This window comes from Trifolium pratense, linkage group LG2 (genome assembly GCF_020283565.1).
Source record: "Trifolium pratense cultivar HEN17-A07 linkage group LG2, ARS_RC_1.1, whole genome shotgun sequence".
In the NCBI taxonomy this organism is placed as follows: Eukaryota; Viridiplantae; Streptophyta; class Magnoliopsida; order Fabales; family Fabaceae; genus Trifolium; species Trifolium pratense.
The window spans coordinates 58,423,735-58,439,194 of record NC_060060.1 but is presented as its reverse complement, the minus strand read 5'-3'; the positions used below and the strand labels follow the sequence as shown (position 1 = coordinate 58,439,194).

Genomic DNA, 15,460 nt, shown 5'->3' with positions numbered 1-15,460 from the left:
AATAATTGCGGCGGTTGTAATGGCAGCTATAAACTGCCGCAAAAGCCGCCGCAAAATGTTCTTCTAGCGCCTATTCAAGCAATTGGTTCTAACCGCCGCGAAATGCTTACGACATTTAAAATTGCGGCAGCAAAAACAAAAGGCTTTTAATGGCGGTTTTAACCGCCGCAATTTACTCTATTTGTTATAGTGAATTAAACCAGTTTTAATTTCAAATATTAACTCAATTGCAATACAAACTCCCCAACTGGTTTTATATTTTCACCTAAGTAATTGTTTAGTTGTTTTGTTACAACTTAATCTCTAAGGATCGATATCTCTTTTATTACTTAACGATAATTGGTGCACTTGCCAATAATCTATTACTATCCCGTGCTTCACAAATTAAAAGTGTCTAGGTACAGACAATAATGAGAAGAAAAAAAAGTATCACATTATTATTTATTTATGCGAGTGTACCTAAATCTCTTTTATTTAGATTTGTGTCTATGTAAGACTTCCTCTCCAATAATAATTATATATGTTCGAAAAAATAATTCGAAAAATAATTAAAATTTAAAATTTAATTTAAAATAATATTGTCAAATTTTAAGAATTACATAATTAAAAAATAATTTAAAATAACATTACATATTTTTAAAAACGACTAATTTTGTTGATCATCATGCCCAAGGTGTTGAATGGGTTCAAAACAAATAATTTAAAATATCTATTAATTCAAATTGAAGTATAAAATAATTAGAGTCCAATGAAAAGAATATTTTAATGAAAAATAAGGTGGGTTCAAGAGGAGAGATAAAGTTCTTATTTGAGAAGTGGTAGCTAATAGATACTCAAATGGATAGTGCTCCAATGGTAGTACCTAATAAGTATCATAAGTACCTAATAGGTACTACACCATTGGAGATGATCTTATATGACTTGTTCTTATTGGTTGTTAGACAAATACCCCAAATTATTAGGGGTAGAGTAGGTCTCACCCAAGTTATTTCTTTATATTGAATCTTTATCAAGTTAACTTCTTTCACTTTTTGAATGCATGCTCTTGATTTTATTAAGGAGAGCATGTTGAACAATAAATTAGGTCTCCCGAGTTTTAGAATGTGTAATTGATGGAGTTTTGTTTTTTATCCCCTCCATAGTGTTTCCTTATTTCTTTTTTTAATATATTTGGTGTTGGTTAAAAAAAAAGTATTTCAGAATTCGTCAAAAAAAAAAAGTTGAATACTTAAGTTATACATTTACATCTTTAAGAACACATATTAACGTAACTCTATTTTTAAATGTTAACCTTAGATTTATACAGAATAGGATCCTCTCCTGTTTATGAGTGTGAGAAAAAGAAAAATTAAAAATTAAAAAAATTAAAAGATGATGATGAGAGAGAAAAATGATAGTAAAAGAGATAGAGACATAGATTTTTTTTTGGGTCATGTTAACATGTGCATCAAGGGCACATGTTAAGTATCTAAAAATAGAAATTTACATTTAATAACATAAAAGAATTTAATGTTTAAAAAATATAATGCACAAGTTACAAGAGAATATTACTACATTTGTATTCTTAACATGTGCCTTTGGTGCACATGTTAACATTTTCCTTTTTTTTTTATTGAAGGAAGATAGAGACATAGATGTACGTGGTAGAGAGTGCAGCAGAGAAAGAGCCGCAAATGATCCATATTCACAAAGAGAAAAAAGATTCCGTCCAATATTTTTTATTGAAAGGCCGTCCAATCATATTTTATCATGCGTTGATCGCGACTCGGGTGTTTGTTTCATGGATTATAAATTTATTTTCAGGAATGTGACTTTGGGAATCTTTAATTCCTATGTTTGTTTCAAGTTTTAAAAAATTATGCCTAGGAACTTTTTATTCCTTGGAATATAAATTACATATGACTTTTTCCCACTTTTTATTCTCATGTTAAATGGTGGGAATCTTACATTCCTATGGGAATAAGAGGTAACCACCCATAACTCCCCACTCTCCCATTATTTTTAACTCATTTATTTTTTTATTTTAATATTTTAAAATATTAATTGAATTTGTTTTAAAAATGTTCCAAGGAACTTTATTTATTTACCAAACATATTGATAGGAATAATATTTCCAGCAATAATATTCCAAGAAATAATAATCCTAGGATTATAATTTTAATCCCCGAAACAAACACACTCTTAAAACATGCATGATCTCTCCTCTTTTAAATATAAAAATTAAAAAAAATATTATTTTGAATAATTAGAATCTCTTTGAACCTCACACTGAATGCATCAATCATTCAATAGTGGGAAAAATAAAATAAAAAAATCTTGCAAGCTAGTACATAAAAGAAAAAAGAATATGCATTGAGAAAGCCAAGTAAATTTGTACTCTTGACTAGTGTCTCAATAAATTTTTTTTAGGTAAACTAAGAGCATTATAAGACATCATAGTGACAAGTAGACATCATCTAGTAGCATCTAGTAGCATTAATCATATGCCTCTTTGTTCATATGTAATATATATATATAAAAAAAAAATATATATATATATATATACAAAGTGGGGGACCAAACCTTACCCAAAAAAAAAAACAAAAGAAAGAAAAATAAAAAGAACAATAACAAAAAACAAATCGAAAATTAGGGAGATATCCCAAAACTAATCCTCAATGAAAACATGAGACAAAGTTTGCCACCAAAGAAAACTTTTGAAAAGTACCCAAAAGAAGTCGACTTGTCAACACTTCCTTATTCCACTGTAATACTCCCATAAAGGAATAATTGAGTGTCTCAATAAATTAGTTAGTATTTACAAATAAAAATTATACTACCTATGTCTTTAATTATAAAACTCTATTGAGAAAATTGCGAAAATTAAGAAAGTAGATTAATATTGTAGTATTAAATTTGTTGAAAATTGATATTGTTTTTGTAATTTTATCCTTCAAGAAAGAGAATGAGTTATTGTTTTTTCTAAAATATTTATTCCAGATTTTGATAAAAAAATAATTAATACTCTTTAAAATTTTGACAATAAATAGTCTTATAAAAAAGGACAAAAAAAGTTTAAAGCGGAATCTTATATTCATGGACGAAGGTAGTATTTAATAACTAGATGGAGTAAAAGAGAGCAAGAAACATTAGAAGAGAAAAGCACAAGAAACTATATTTTCAAGTGAATATGGAAAGCCTTTCTAATTCCATAGAGAATAGTGTTGAATGTGAGAGTAAGAGCATAGAGAATAGAGAAGAGGAAGAAATTTTAGAGGATGAAGAAGAAAGCTTCTCATATGCTATGCAGCTTGCAGTCTCTGTTGCACTTCCCATGGCACTTCAAGCTGCAATTGAACTTGGTGTATTTGAAGTGTTGCAAAATGCTGGTAAAGGTGCTCGACTCACTGCTGATGACATTGTTTCCCGTCTTTCCAAAATTAACAATCCCGAAGCTTCCAAAATGCTAGATCGCATTCTTGCTCTTCTTTCCTCTCACTCAGTGCTTAAGTGTTTTATTGCTCCCAATTCCTCTCAGAGACACTACTGCATGACGGGTGTTGCCAAATTTTTTGCTCCTAATTTCGATGGGTTTTCATTAGCACCCTTGACTTCCTTGAATAATGATAAGATCATATTAGCTAGCTGGTCAGTCATTACTCCTTCCAAAATGTTATTTGTTTTTTTGTAATTTTTTTTTTATAATTTATTTGTCATTTTTAAAGTTTAATCCAACATTGATTATAATATATCATCTATTCAAAATATTATATTTTAGCTTCTTAAAAGAGATAAAATATCATCTGTTGAATATATATAGCCACATATTTAGATTGTTATTGTTATAACACACAGAGTCACAGACACACACCTCCCAATTTAATTTGTGTTTTAAATATCAAACTTGTAATAGACCCGTGCGAAATTTGTGTTTTAAATATCAGACTAGTAATAGACTCGTGCTATCGCAAGGGTCGTAACGTTACGCCGATATTTTTTTAAGTTATACTTTGCTAATTAAAATTAAAAAATAAAATATTGCACTAAGACAGTCATTTGAAAAAAAACAGAAGACTTTCATTAATATTTAATGATTTATTTAGTATATATAATAGCAATTTTGAAATTTTTATAACTTATAATTTATCCCGTATATGAAAGCATATTTTTTACCAATGTCTATATTTTGTAATTATAAATAAAAAATTTTGTATTTGAATCTGTATCGTATTTTGTCTTGGGTATGATTTAATTAGTATATATGATAATTATTTTGAATTTTTTATCAGTTATAATTTGTCCCGTATCTGATAGCATATTTTATCCTTTTTTTTTTGTACAACAATGTTTGATTTATTTAGTACATTATAATTATTTAAGTATAGATTAATGTAAATTTTGATATTAAAGTTATCCCATATATGGTAATTAAAATTTATGTGAGTTATAACTTATCCCATGTAAAATAATTTTTTTGAAAAAAAAAATAGTTAAAATTTGTCTCACATATGATAATTTTTTTGAAATATTTATCAGTGACAGTGATAGTTTAAACCTTATAAGATAGTTAAAATTTATGTAAGTTATAACAAATAGTTGAATATGAGTATGACATATTTGGAAAACAAATAGTTGAATATGAGTATGACACATTGTTCTTTGGTGGGAAAACAAATATATATAATTCATGAAATTTTTTATTCAAATTTCAAATTGTTCTTTGGCGGGAAAACAAATAGTTGAATATGAGTATGACACATTGGGTAAGTGTATGATAAAGTTGAAAAGATGACAATGACATGTGACAATTGCATTTAATATTTGGCATAAAAATGGCTTGGTTAGCTTGGTTTCAAAAGCAACCAGATTAGTTTCCATGTAACCATGGCTTGCCAAAAAGCAACTTTTTCTCTCACAAGATTACAAAATGGTTTGGTTGACTCACAATATGGCTCGGTTTGCAGCAATAATAGTTTGGTTACATAATATGGCTCAGTTTGCAGCAATATTAGTTTATTTGTGAGTTTTCCAGAACAATCAACTTTCTTATATAGATTAGATAATGCGTCAAAATAATACAATTTTTTAAAGTATTTATGATATATTTTTTTTGAAAAAACATTAATGTATTCATCCTTAATTAGGTCCCATCTTAAAGATTCAATTCAGGAAGGAGATACTCCAATCAACAGGGCTCATGGCAGCCATTTCTTTGATCTTCCCAGCTTAGACTCGAGGTTCAATCAAGTTATTAATAAAGCAATGAGCAATCATACAACTATAGTCATGAAGAAGGTTCTTGAATGCTACAAAGGTTTTAGAGACATAAAAAGTCTTGTGGATGTTGGTGGTGGCCTTGGAATAAACATTAACATGATCACTTCAAAATACACTCACATTCAGGGAACCAATTTCGACTTGCCTCATGTCATACAACATGCTCCTTCCTATCCTGGTTTGTCCTTCACACATAAAAGACGCACGTGCGGCGGCCACACACTTGTGTGTGTAGTTTCATGCATATAAAAATAAAAATTATGGAAAAAATTGTATAATTTCTTATTTTTTATCACTATATATATATATATATAGAGTTAGGATCCGTTGACACCAGGTGTCAAACTTTAATTTGACACCAAATCTCAACCGTCTATTTCTTTTAATCAAAGGCTAATAATAGTTTCCTATATTAACTTATGTGTGTATCTATTTAGGATATTCCTTATTTTTAGGTTGCATATAAATTTGATTTGTTGTTCTACCAAAAAAAAAAATTTGATAAACGTTCTACCAAAAAAAAATTAATTTTTTTTGTTCTACAAAAAAAAAATTAATTTGCTGATCTACAATAGTAAATTGTTGTTATCCCCATCATTACTATTCTCCTTGTGTTTTCATTTTCCTTTGCTTAACTGTCAATGTCAATTGCAAACTATGCACATAAACAACCTACTACCAAACTCAATTTAATTAAAATGGTTTTCTATACTAAAACCGATAAAATTGAATTTTTATACCCATATATACCATGATTGATGATTCATATATGTACTTACTTTCAATGATTTATAACCTATATGGCCAATAGATTCCTAAACTCAATTCATACACCATGGGAATGAAAACGCAAAGGGGAATAGTAATGTTTGGGGAGATTGAATAACAATAAATCAATTTTTTTTCTAGAGCAACAAATTTTATTTTTTTTTATTTGAACAATTTTTTTTTTGGTAGAACAACAAATCAAATTTTTATGCAACCTAAAAATAAGGAATCTCCTAAATAGATACACACATAAGTTAATATAGGAAACTATTATTAACCTTTGATTAAAAGAAATAGATGGTTGAGATTTGGTGTCAAATTAAAGTTTGACACCTGGTGTCAACGGATCCTAACTCATATATATATATATATATATGAGTCAGGATCCGTTGACACCAACTAGTTTGACACCAAATGTTACACCTCTCAATAACGTTTTAACCGATATAAATTTTATAAAATCCACCGTTTGATTGAAATTTTATATCATATAGATCATTTGTGTAAAATTTCAGACAAATCCAAAATCATTTGATATGCTATTGAGACACATAAAGATTAACGGCATTTAAAAAAATACAAAAACCGTTAATTTTGATGTATCTCAATAACATATCAAATGATTTTGGATTTATTTGAAATTTTACACAAATGATCTATATGATGTAAACTTTCAATCCAACGGTGGATTTTATAAAATTTATATCGGTTAAAACGTTATTGAGAGGTGTAACATTTGGTGTCAAACTAGTTGGTGTCAACGGATCCTGACTCTATATATATATATATATATATATATATATATATATATATATATATATATATATACAACTAGTTTAGAGATTCATGCATTTGCACAGGTCTATTAATTTTTATTCGATACTTTTTTTTTGAACCAATTTTTTATTCGATACTTAAATTAAATGTGAAATTTGGTTTTAAATAAATTAATTATTTGAAAAAAATTTAAAAAATATTATTAAAATATAAGTGAAATTATTGTGTTGTAAAATTTATTAAATCAATTTTTTTTCATTAAATATATTGTTCCGTATATATTTTTAAATAAATCATAATTAATACTGTATGTTCTAATAATTTAAATATAATTTTTTTATACAAAATATAATATAATGTTTTTATTGTTTATGTTTTTTTATAATTTTTTTTACTAAACTTTCTATTGTTTTTTATTTGTTCTTATTTTTATACATAGATTCATATTTTTAGTTTGTTCCTATCTCTATGCAAATAAGATTAATAGAGTAAAATTGATAAAGACAAATTAGTAAATTTGGTAGTAATCAATTTTATCATATTATAACTTATAAGCAGGTTAGAAGAAGATTTTTTTACTTTTGTAGTAATTTTTGCAAAAGTAAAAGATATTTAATGTGGGCAGGAGTGGAGCATATTGGCGGAGATATGTTTGAAAGCGTGCCCAATGGTGATGCCATTTTTATGAAGGTGAGTGGATGTGTATTGTTGTTAATGGCACATGTGCTAGGAGAACAATGAACATCTATATATAAATATGTATAACTATATAGATTAATAGCTTGACTAAATTTTACAGTGGATGCTTCATGATTGGAATGATGAACGTTGCTTGAAACTTCTGAAGAATTGTTATGATGCTATTCCTGATAATGGGAAGGTGATAGTTTTGGAGGCACTTCTACCTATTATGCCTAAGAATGAAGTGGTTTGGAAATCTATCTCCCAAATGGATATTCTCATGATGAATCTTTTTTCAGAAGGCAAAGAGCGAACTGAGCAAGAATTCATGGATTTGGCAACTAAAGCTGGATTTCGTGGTATCAAATATGAATGTTGTACCTATAACTTTTGGGTTATGGAGTTCTTCAAGTAAATTTACAACCGGGATTTGAAATTGTAATTGTTTACCGATGAGATCTTCATCGGTTGCTATTTTTAGAGTGTTTTTAATAAGTATTAATACATTTTATTAGTTTAGTATTTAATTTAGAGTCATTTTAAATAAATTGCAATTTTTGGTTTATTGAGTCAATCTGAGTGTTTTTCTCTATTAAAATAATATGTTATGTAGTTTTTATTTTCTTGGTTCAACTTAATAGGTTTATGATTGAGTGTCGTGTGAGTAGTAAAAGATTAAAAAGACATATGACCAAACTAGCCCAATGAAAAGAAGACAACTTGGGCCATAACAAAAATAAGCTAATTGTGTTAAGAGTTCCACATCGGTTGCGAGATGGTCTGAGTAATTGTTTATAAACTAGAGGCAATCCTCACTTTACAAGCTGGTTTTGTAAGAATGAGTTAGGCCCAAAAATGAATTCTAAGAAATTGCATATATCATATGATTTTACAGCCACAAATCCTATCAGATTTTGAGTTTGGTATGTCGATCAGATTTAAAAAAACTCCATCGTGATCATGTAAAACAAAAATTGCTAATTGCATATCATGATGTTGCAGCCACAAAGCCCTGCTATGATCTATCCATATTTCATTCGTGATTTGTTGCCTTCAAGACTTCCGTGAAGAAGTTGTAAACATCTCTGTAAACAAAATAATCAGAATTAATTAGTGAATAAGTGACAATGTGCTAAAATAAGTATATCTTTAATCGAATGAATTTATATCAAGTTGAAACAATAGGGGGAAGCAATCTCACCGCTAGTAAAAAAGCGATGCTAAATCACTGAGATATTCATCTAAATTTCTCTCACTGTATAAGGAAGAATCAGTGAATTGAAAATCATCCATGCTAGGTAAATGTTTGACTACATGGATTCCACAATATACAACATACTCATCATCCAAATCTACAACATCCTCATCATCCCCATATTCATTCTTATCCACAAACCCAAACCTAACTTCAGCATGAATCCATTCATTTTTCATAAGTGATTCGTCCAGTTGATGGTCGTTTAGGGATTGCGATTTAAACCAGTATTGCATATCAAAAGATAATAGATATGTATGATAAGGTTTCATGTCGAAATTGAAACCATAGTTAGAGTCAAAAAGAGAATACACATTATCATTGATGTATAAGTTGGCTCTTAATACAGGATCAACATCTCCTTTGTGGAGACCCCATTCGTGCATTTGTTTCGAAGAAAAGATGAAAACTAAGGAAGGGAGGTTGTTACGGAATGAAAAAGAAAATGACGGCTCTCTGCTTTGGTGCTCAAACCATGTCGGAATCTTATCACTTCTTGATGATGGAAAATAAAACTTTGTGCCTCCAGTCTCATGCAGTTCCTGTAAGTTTTTTAGCATCAGATTCAGATACATTACACTACATATGATGAATCATGAAATATTAAATCATATGGTTATGTAAGAAAATTAACAATACCTTACTCACTAGCATGCTTTTACTTGACGAAGTCAATGAATAGCACCCAAATGCAGACAATGTTTTAAGATTTGGCGGAATCCCTCTGATTTCCTCAAGATATTTGCAACCATCCAAATCAATGCTCTTTAGAAAGTGGCATTCTTTTAGGCATTCAGGAAGAATTTTTATATTACTACGCGATAGAAATAAAAATTCCACATTAGAAAACCATGTGAGAGCTATGTTTAGAAATCCATGCTTGCTTGTTTCAAGGAAAATAGCTTTGACATTTGATATCGGCAACATGGAACCCGGTTTATCATTCAGTTTTGGTAATAATTGACTAAAACCGTTAATGTTAACATACAACAAATTTGACATCATGAGAATGCTACTTGGCAACCCGAGTTTTCCATGTCCGTTTATAAATAAGGCATAAAGTTCGGTAAGATTTTGAAATGAAAATGGAAATTCTTTTATGCCAGTATTTATCAAAGTAATCTCTTTGATGTTTTCCATCTTGTCCAATATTTCTGGAAATTTATTGAGATTTGTACAACCTGAAAGTTCCAACTCTAAAAGAGAAATCAACTTTAAGGGTGGAAAACTCAGTAGCTTGTCACAATTCTCTGCATTCAAGATTTGAAGGTGGGTAAGGAACCCAATAGAATCATGAACTGTAGTTAAATTCTTGCAATTTTTGAAAGAAAAAATTTCTAAATTTGGTAGGCACGAGACGTTGGGTATATTTGTTAAGTATTTAGAATTGTCAAATTTCAAAATTGTCATATTCTTGAACTCCTGCATAAATAAATAAAAAATAAAAAAAAAAATCAAATGAATAATATCTCATGGTAGATTTATAAATATGGCAAGATAAAAAAAATTGAATTTTTATTTCACTTACCTTGTTCAAAGCACTAGAAGGTGGAGACTTGGAAGGATATCTATTCCATTTCAATACTCTCAAAGTACATGGAAGATACTTGGGACCTTGAGAAAAATGACCATTTTCAATGATAAGTGTTTTGAGTTTTGTCATCTTCTTAAAGGCCTCTCCATTCCAGTCTATTTTGAATTTCTTGGAGGGGCAATTCAGATATATCATTTCAATTTTATTAGTTCCCTATACAAAAATTAAAAAAAATGAATCAACCAAAATAGAAATAAGATATAGAGAAATTTACATGTAATAAAGTGAAAAAAAAAACCAGTATGAGACGATCACATGATATAAGTCCATGAAGAGCAAAGTCATGGTAAAATCTAAAATAACAAATTGTTCATCGATGTGAATCTTACTCACCGTGTTTCCTTTCAAAACATTGACTATATCGTCATGAAACCATAACCTACTGCATTTGCCAGGCTCTTTGGGAGATTCTTGTCGGACAATTTCTTTACCCATATCTTCTATTAAGTCATGTAATGTCACTTTAACCTTATCAACCCACCAAGGCACACTAATAATCTTAATGAGAGATTTATCAACCAACACTCCAATGTGGCTTTGTATGCAATGACCATAATGACCATGAAGTATCTCTTCAACTTCTGCCAATCCACACCCTTTGAAGCAACAAGCAATATCCAAAAAGACACTTTGTTGTTCTTCGTCCAAAGCATCATAGCTTACTTTAAGTATCTTTTGGATATCTTCATGTGGAATCCTTTCATACTTATCTAATGTAGATTTCCATTCTACTACACTCTTTCCAAACAAGTTGGAACCCACTACTTCTAAAGCTAATGGAAGGCCAGAAGCATATTTAACTACACGGTTTAAAATATGATCATAACTTGAATCATTCTTGTTATTTTTAAAAGCCATCCACCTAAACAATTCAAGAGCTTCTTCCTCATTTAATGCATCTACTTCATATATTCTTTTAATCCCATGACATTGTAGCAAATATTTGTCTCGAGTGGTAATGATGACTTTACTTCCAGGTCCGAGCCAACTAGGCTCCCCGACCAAAACCTGCAACTGCTTTAGTTTGTCAACGTCATCGAGAATCAACAAAACTTTCTTTTGGTGTAACCTTTGCTTTATGATTGGAATTCCTTCATTAACATGTCCTAGGTGAATGTTCAATCCAATTGATTTGGAGAGTAATTGCTCTTGGAGATATTCTAAGCCATATTTAATTGAATTTTGTCTAACATTGTGAAGGAAACACAAACTTTCAAATTGATCAGCAATCAAATTATAAACAGCTCGAGTAAGTGTTGTTTTACCCAATCCTCCACTTCCATATATCCCAATCACACATGTTCCATTATCAGAAGCAAGATCTAGAAGCGACTCTACCTGCAGTAGTCGAGACTCCAGCCCAACAGGGTGATCGGCAACATGTAAAAGGACGCGATTGATCTTGTTGGAAATCTCTGCAACTATCTTGTTAATAAACACATATTCATATTCTTCATTCCTACGCCCAAACATACAAGTTTGAATAAGTGAATCAGAATTACAATCAAATCCATGTATTGATAATGATGATATTACAATTTTAAGAAAAAAATAAAGGAAACTTTCCCCTTCAACATATAGGGATGAAATGAATTGTCAATTTAAAATGAATAAAAACAATATACAAATGAAGGCAAAATAAGAGTTAATTGAAGATGGGTACCTAAGATTGAAATGGTAACCTGAGAGGTTAGCAGCTTGGTTGAGAGCCATCTTCCATTCCTCCAACCTGTTCATGTTTTCCTTGTTATGTTGGAACTTCTTTTCATGCTTAGCAAGTGCTTCACCATAGCTGTGATTCGTATGTCGCACATGAGAAGGTTTTGTGCCATAGAAAATTGGCAAAACAAGGCGATTCTTTTTCTTGAAGTGGTGAATAATGTGGACAAGTTCGTCTAAACAAAATGAAGAAGTAGCATAGTTCTTAGAAAAGACGATTACGGCAATCCGCGAGTCTTCGATGTTCTTGAGGAGTGAAGCTGTGATTTCTTCACCTCCTTGAAGCTCCTTGTCATCAATGAAAGTTCGGATTCCATTGTCAGAAAGAGCTTTATAGAGATTGCCAGTAAAACCAAAGCGAGTGTCAGGGCCTCTAAAACTAATGAAGACATCGTAGGTGTAATCATAAGAGAAGGAGGACGAAGAAGAGGAATACGATTGTATAGCCATGAGAAGAAATGGTAGGCAAATGTGTTGAAATGTTGTGTTATTGTTGCAAGATATTGGCACCCGTGTAAGGGTCTGTTTGGTTCAAAATAGGGGGAGGGGAGGTGAGGTATTTTTATAGAGGGGAGGGGAGGGAAGGGGAGGGGAGTGAAATTTTTTAATTACATATGTGTTTGGTTCAAAAGAGGGGAGAGGAGGGGAGGTGAGGTATTTTAATTAAATATATGTTTGGTTCACAATAGGAGGGGAGGTTTTTTAAAAGCAATTTACTTTTTTATCCTTAAAATCTTATAATACTCGTATTGTAAACATACGTATAAACATATATAATAAGATCAATACACACGTATAAACATATATAATAAGATCAATATACAAACAACACACATGAAGAAGAGTGAAAACGTGATGTTCCAGACATAAGGCATATGATGATATGAATATATATAATCGTGATGATGTTCCAGCAAGAATAAAAAATTGAAAACACGGTGTTCCAGAAGTAAGCAAAATTGAAAACGTGATGTTCAACAAGCAGCATTAGAAGAATAGAGAACACAGTATCAATGTTCAATAGTTAGAAAAAACATACACCGGGTACAAGCAAGCAGCGGCAATGATGATGAGCAAGCATCGACAATGATGAGCAAATAGTGGCAGACAAGGAGTATAGGTAATACAGACAACAAAGACCTAAAAATAAAAATGGTAATAAGGATAATATTGGAATTTTAAAATATATTAAGGATAATTTTGTCAGTTTAATAAACTTTGAAAAAGCTTCCCTCCCCTCACCTCCAAATCCCCCCGATTTGGGGGGAAGCAAAAATTGAGTTTAGGAGGGATTCTGCTTACCTCCCCTCCCCTCCTATCCCCTTCTAAAAATTGAACCAAACACAAAAAATTTAAAATATTACCTCCCCTCCCCTCACCTCCCCTCCAAAATCCCCGAACCAAACAGACACTAAGAGTCTCATATATATGAGTTGACTTATGAGTAGATCCACTTATTTTGCAAAAACGAAACTTCCTTCTGATTTCTATATGTTTCGCGTGTGGCAACAATGTAGTAAATTATAACAGCTGTGTTATCTCAACATCTCTAGATTTAACAAAACTACAACATCAGGGACATTTTTGGTATTCCAAACCTTAAATTGAGGGCATTTTGGTAAGAACACAATTCTTTTCTCCACCACTACCTCGTCCCAGGGACGGCCTATGTTGTGGTGTGTGGGCTAGAGCTAGGGTTGGGAATAGGCCAGACGGCCTCCAGGGGCCTTCGGCCTGGCCTGTATAAGCTTGGTCTGGCCTGACCTGGTTATTAAAAATGTCAGGCTTAGGCTTTGAAAACGGCCTGTTTACATAAATAGGTCTGGCTTAGGCTTCTAAAAATGCCTACGAAGCCTGATAGGCCGGCCTGTTTATAATAATTATTATTTATATCTTATAAAAAAATATTATTTATATAAATATTATTAGCTTTTAATTATTGCGACTTTTCGTAATCGTATTTGTTATTTTATTAGTTTTTAATTATTGTGTTAATCATATTATTAGTTTTTTCTTAATGTTGTAGAAATTATAAAAATTTAAATGTGAACTTTTTAAGGCCTGTTTAGCCGATTTAAAAAAACTATATAGAGAAGCTTTAATGTAACACAGACTTTTAAACAGGCTACAAGGCCAGGCCAGAGTTTTAAAAGGCTCAGGCCAGGCCAAAAAAAATAACATTTGATAGGCCACAGGCCAGGCTCAGGCCTGAAAAAAATCGTAGGCCAGGCTCAGGCCTGTCAAGGCCTGGCCTGGCCTGTTCCCAACCCTAGCTAGAGCCCCCACTATCATTTGGAGAGAAAATATATACTACCATATACTCTAAAAGAAAATTCACATATATTGAGATAATTGTATAACAGACATCTGCAAAATAACTATAGAATTTCAGAGAATAAAAGATTTTTGTATTCTCATTGATATCAAAATAATAGGGTTACAATAGTTTAATAGAGAAAGCAGCCTCTTAATCAACCTTATCCTAGAAGCAGAAAAAGAAATAAATAATTCATATTAACTCCTAATAATTTCACAATAAAACAGAAAATCAATGAGGAGATATGGTAATATCATTACCAAGTTCCGCTTATTTTAGGAAACTAAATAAAGCATAGTAAACAGTATTAATGCATCATATTTCTACACTCCCCCTCAAGCTAGGTTGTAGATGTTGAGCAATCCTAGCTTGGATGTGAGATTTTCAAATGTTTTCCTTGGTAGTGTGAGAATATTTGCTGTTTGTTGACTTGTAGGAGTATACTGGAGGGATATAGTCCCATTTTCAATATTTTCCTTGATGAAATGACGGTCAATCTCTACATGTTTTGTTCTATCGTGAGGAACATTGTATGATCTGTCTGACACTGAATGTAGCCAAACTTCTTTACCACTTTTGTGACTGTTTTAATCCATACAAAGATTTTTTAAGTTTACAGACTTTGTTTGCATTTTCTGATGTCTCAAAACCTGGGAGAATATCCATGTAAACTTCCTCTTCAAGGTCGCCATTGAGGAAAGCATTTTTCACATCCATCTGATAAAGAGGCCGATCAAGATTTGAGGCAAGTGAGAGTAGAATCCGAACTGTGTTGAGCTTTGCCACAGGTGCAAATGTCTCTTGATAATCAATCCCATAGGATTGTGTAAAACCCTTAGCCACCAATCGTGCTTTGAATCGGTTGATGCTGTCATCCGAGTTTTGTTTGATAGTGAAAATCAACTTGTAACCCACTGGATGTTTTCCAGATGGTAGGTTTGATAATTCCCAAGTTCCATTCTTTTCAAGTGCATGAATTTCTTCAAATATAGCTTCCTTCCATTCTGGTTTGAGAAGAGCTTCATGGACAGAATTTGGAACCTGAATTTTATCAAGATTGCTAACAAAAGCCAAGTAATGAGAAGATAATTTG

At 31.1% G+C, this 15,460-nt stretch overlaps 2 protein-coding genes across 6 annotated transcripts; one reads left to right on the top strand and one right to left on the bottom strand.

Moving 5' to 3' along the window:
• Nucleotides 1–3,052: 3,052 nt before the first annotated feature.
• On the top strand, nt 3,053–8,070 carry LOC123909020 (caffeic acid 3-O-methyltransferase-like). Of its 3 annotated transcripts, none has more exons than XM_045959789.1 (5): nt 3,053–3,203; nt 3,237–3,627; nt 5,124–5,434; nt 7,427–7,491; nt 7,601–8,070. In XM_045959789.1, the coding sequence occupies exons 1-5, from the start codon at nt 3,170–3,172 to the stop codon at nt 7,895–7,897; spliced, it is 1,098 nt and encodes a 365-aa protein (XP_045815745.1). In that variant the 5' UTR covers nt 3,053–3,169; the 3' UTR covers nt 7,898–8,070. The 3 variants fall into 3 exon arrangements, with proteins under 3 accessions (XP_045815745.1, XP_045815744.1, XP_045815742.1); XM_045959788.1 differs by having other exon boundaries at nt 3,059–3,189; nt 3,223–3,627; XM_045959786.1 differs by having other exon boundaries at nt 3,062–3,627.
• A 199-nt stretch (nt 8,071–8,269) lies between these two features.
• On the bottom strand, nt 8,270–12,552 carry LOC123905448 (TMV resistance protein N-like). 3 transcript variants are annotated; one of them, XM_045955043.1, is made up of 6 exons: nt 11,995–12,552; nt 10,665–11,790; nt 10,266–10,484; nt 9,377–10,159; nt 8,684–9,279; nt 8,270–8,567 (listed from the first exon to the last, which is right to left on the bottom strand). In XM_045955043.1, exons 1-5 carry the CDS (start codon nt 12,498–12,500, stop codon nt 8,686–8,688), a joined length of 3,228 nt encoding a protein of 1,075 aa, XP_045810999.1. In that variant the 5' UTR covers nt 12,501–12,552; the 3' UTR covers nt 8,270–8,567; nt 8,684–8,685. The 3 variants fall into 3 exon arrangements, with proteins under 3 accessions (XP_045810999.1, XP_045811001.1, XP_045811000.1); XM_045955045.1 differs by having other exon boundaries at nt 9,052–9,279; XM_045955044.1 differs by lacking the exon at nt 8,270–8,567 and having other exon boundaries at nt 8,605–9,279.
• Nucleotides 12,553–15,460: the final 2,908 nt, after the last annotated feature.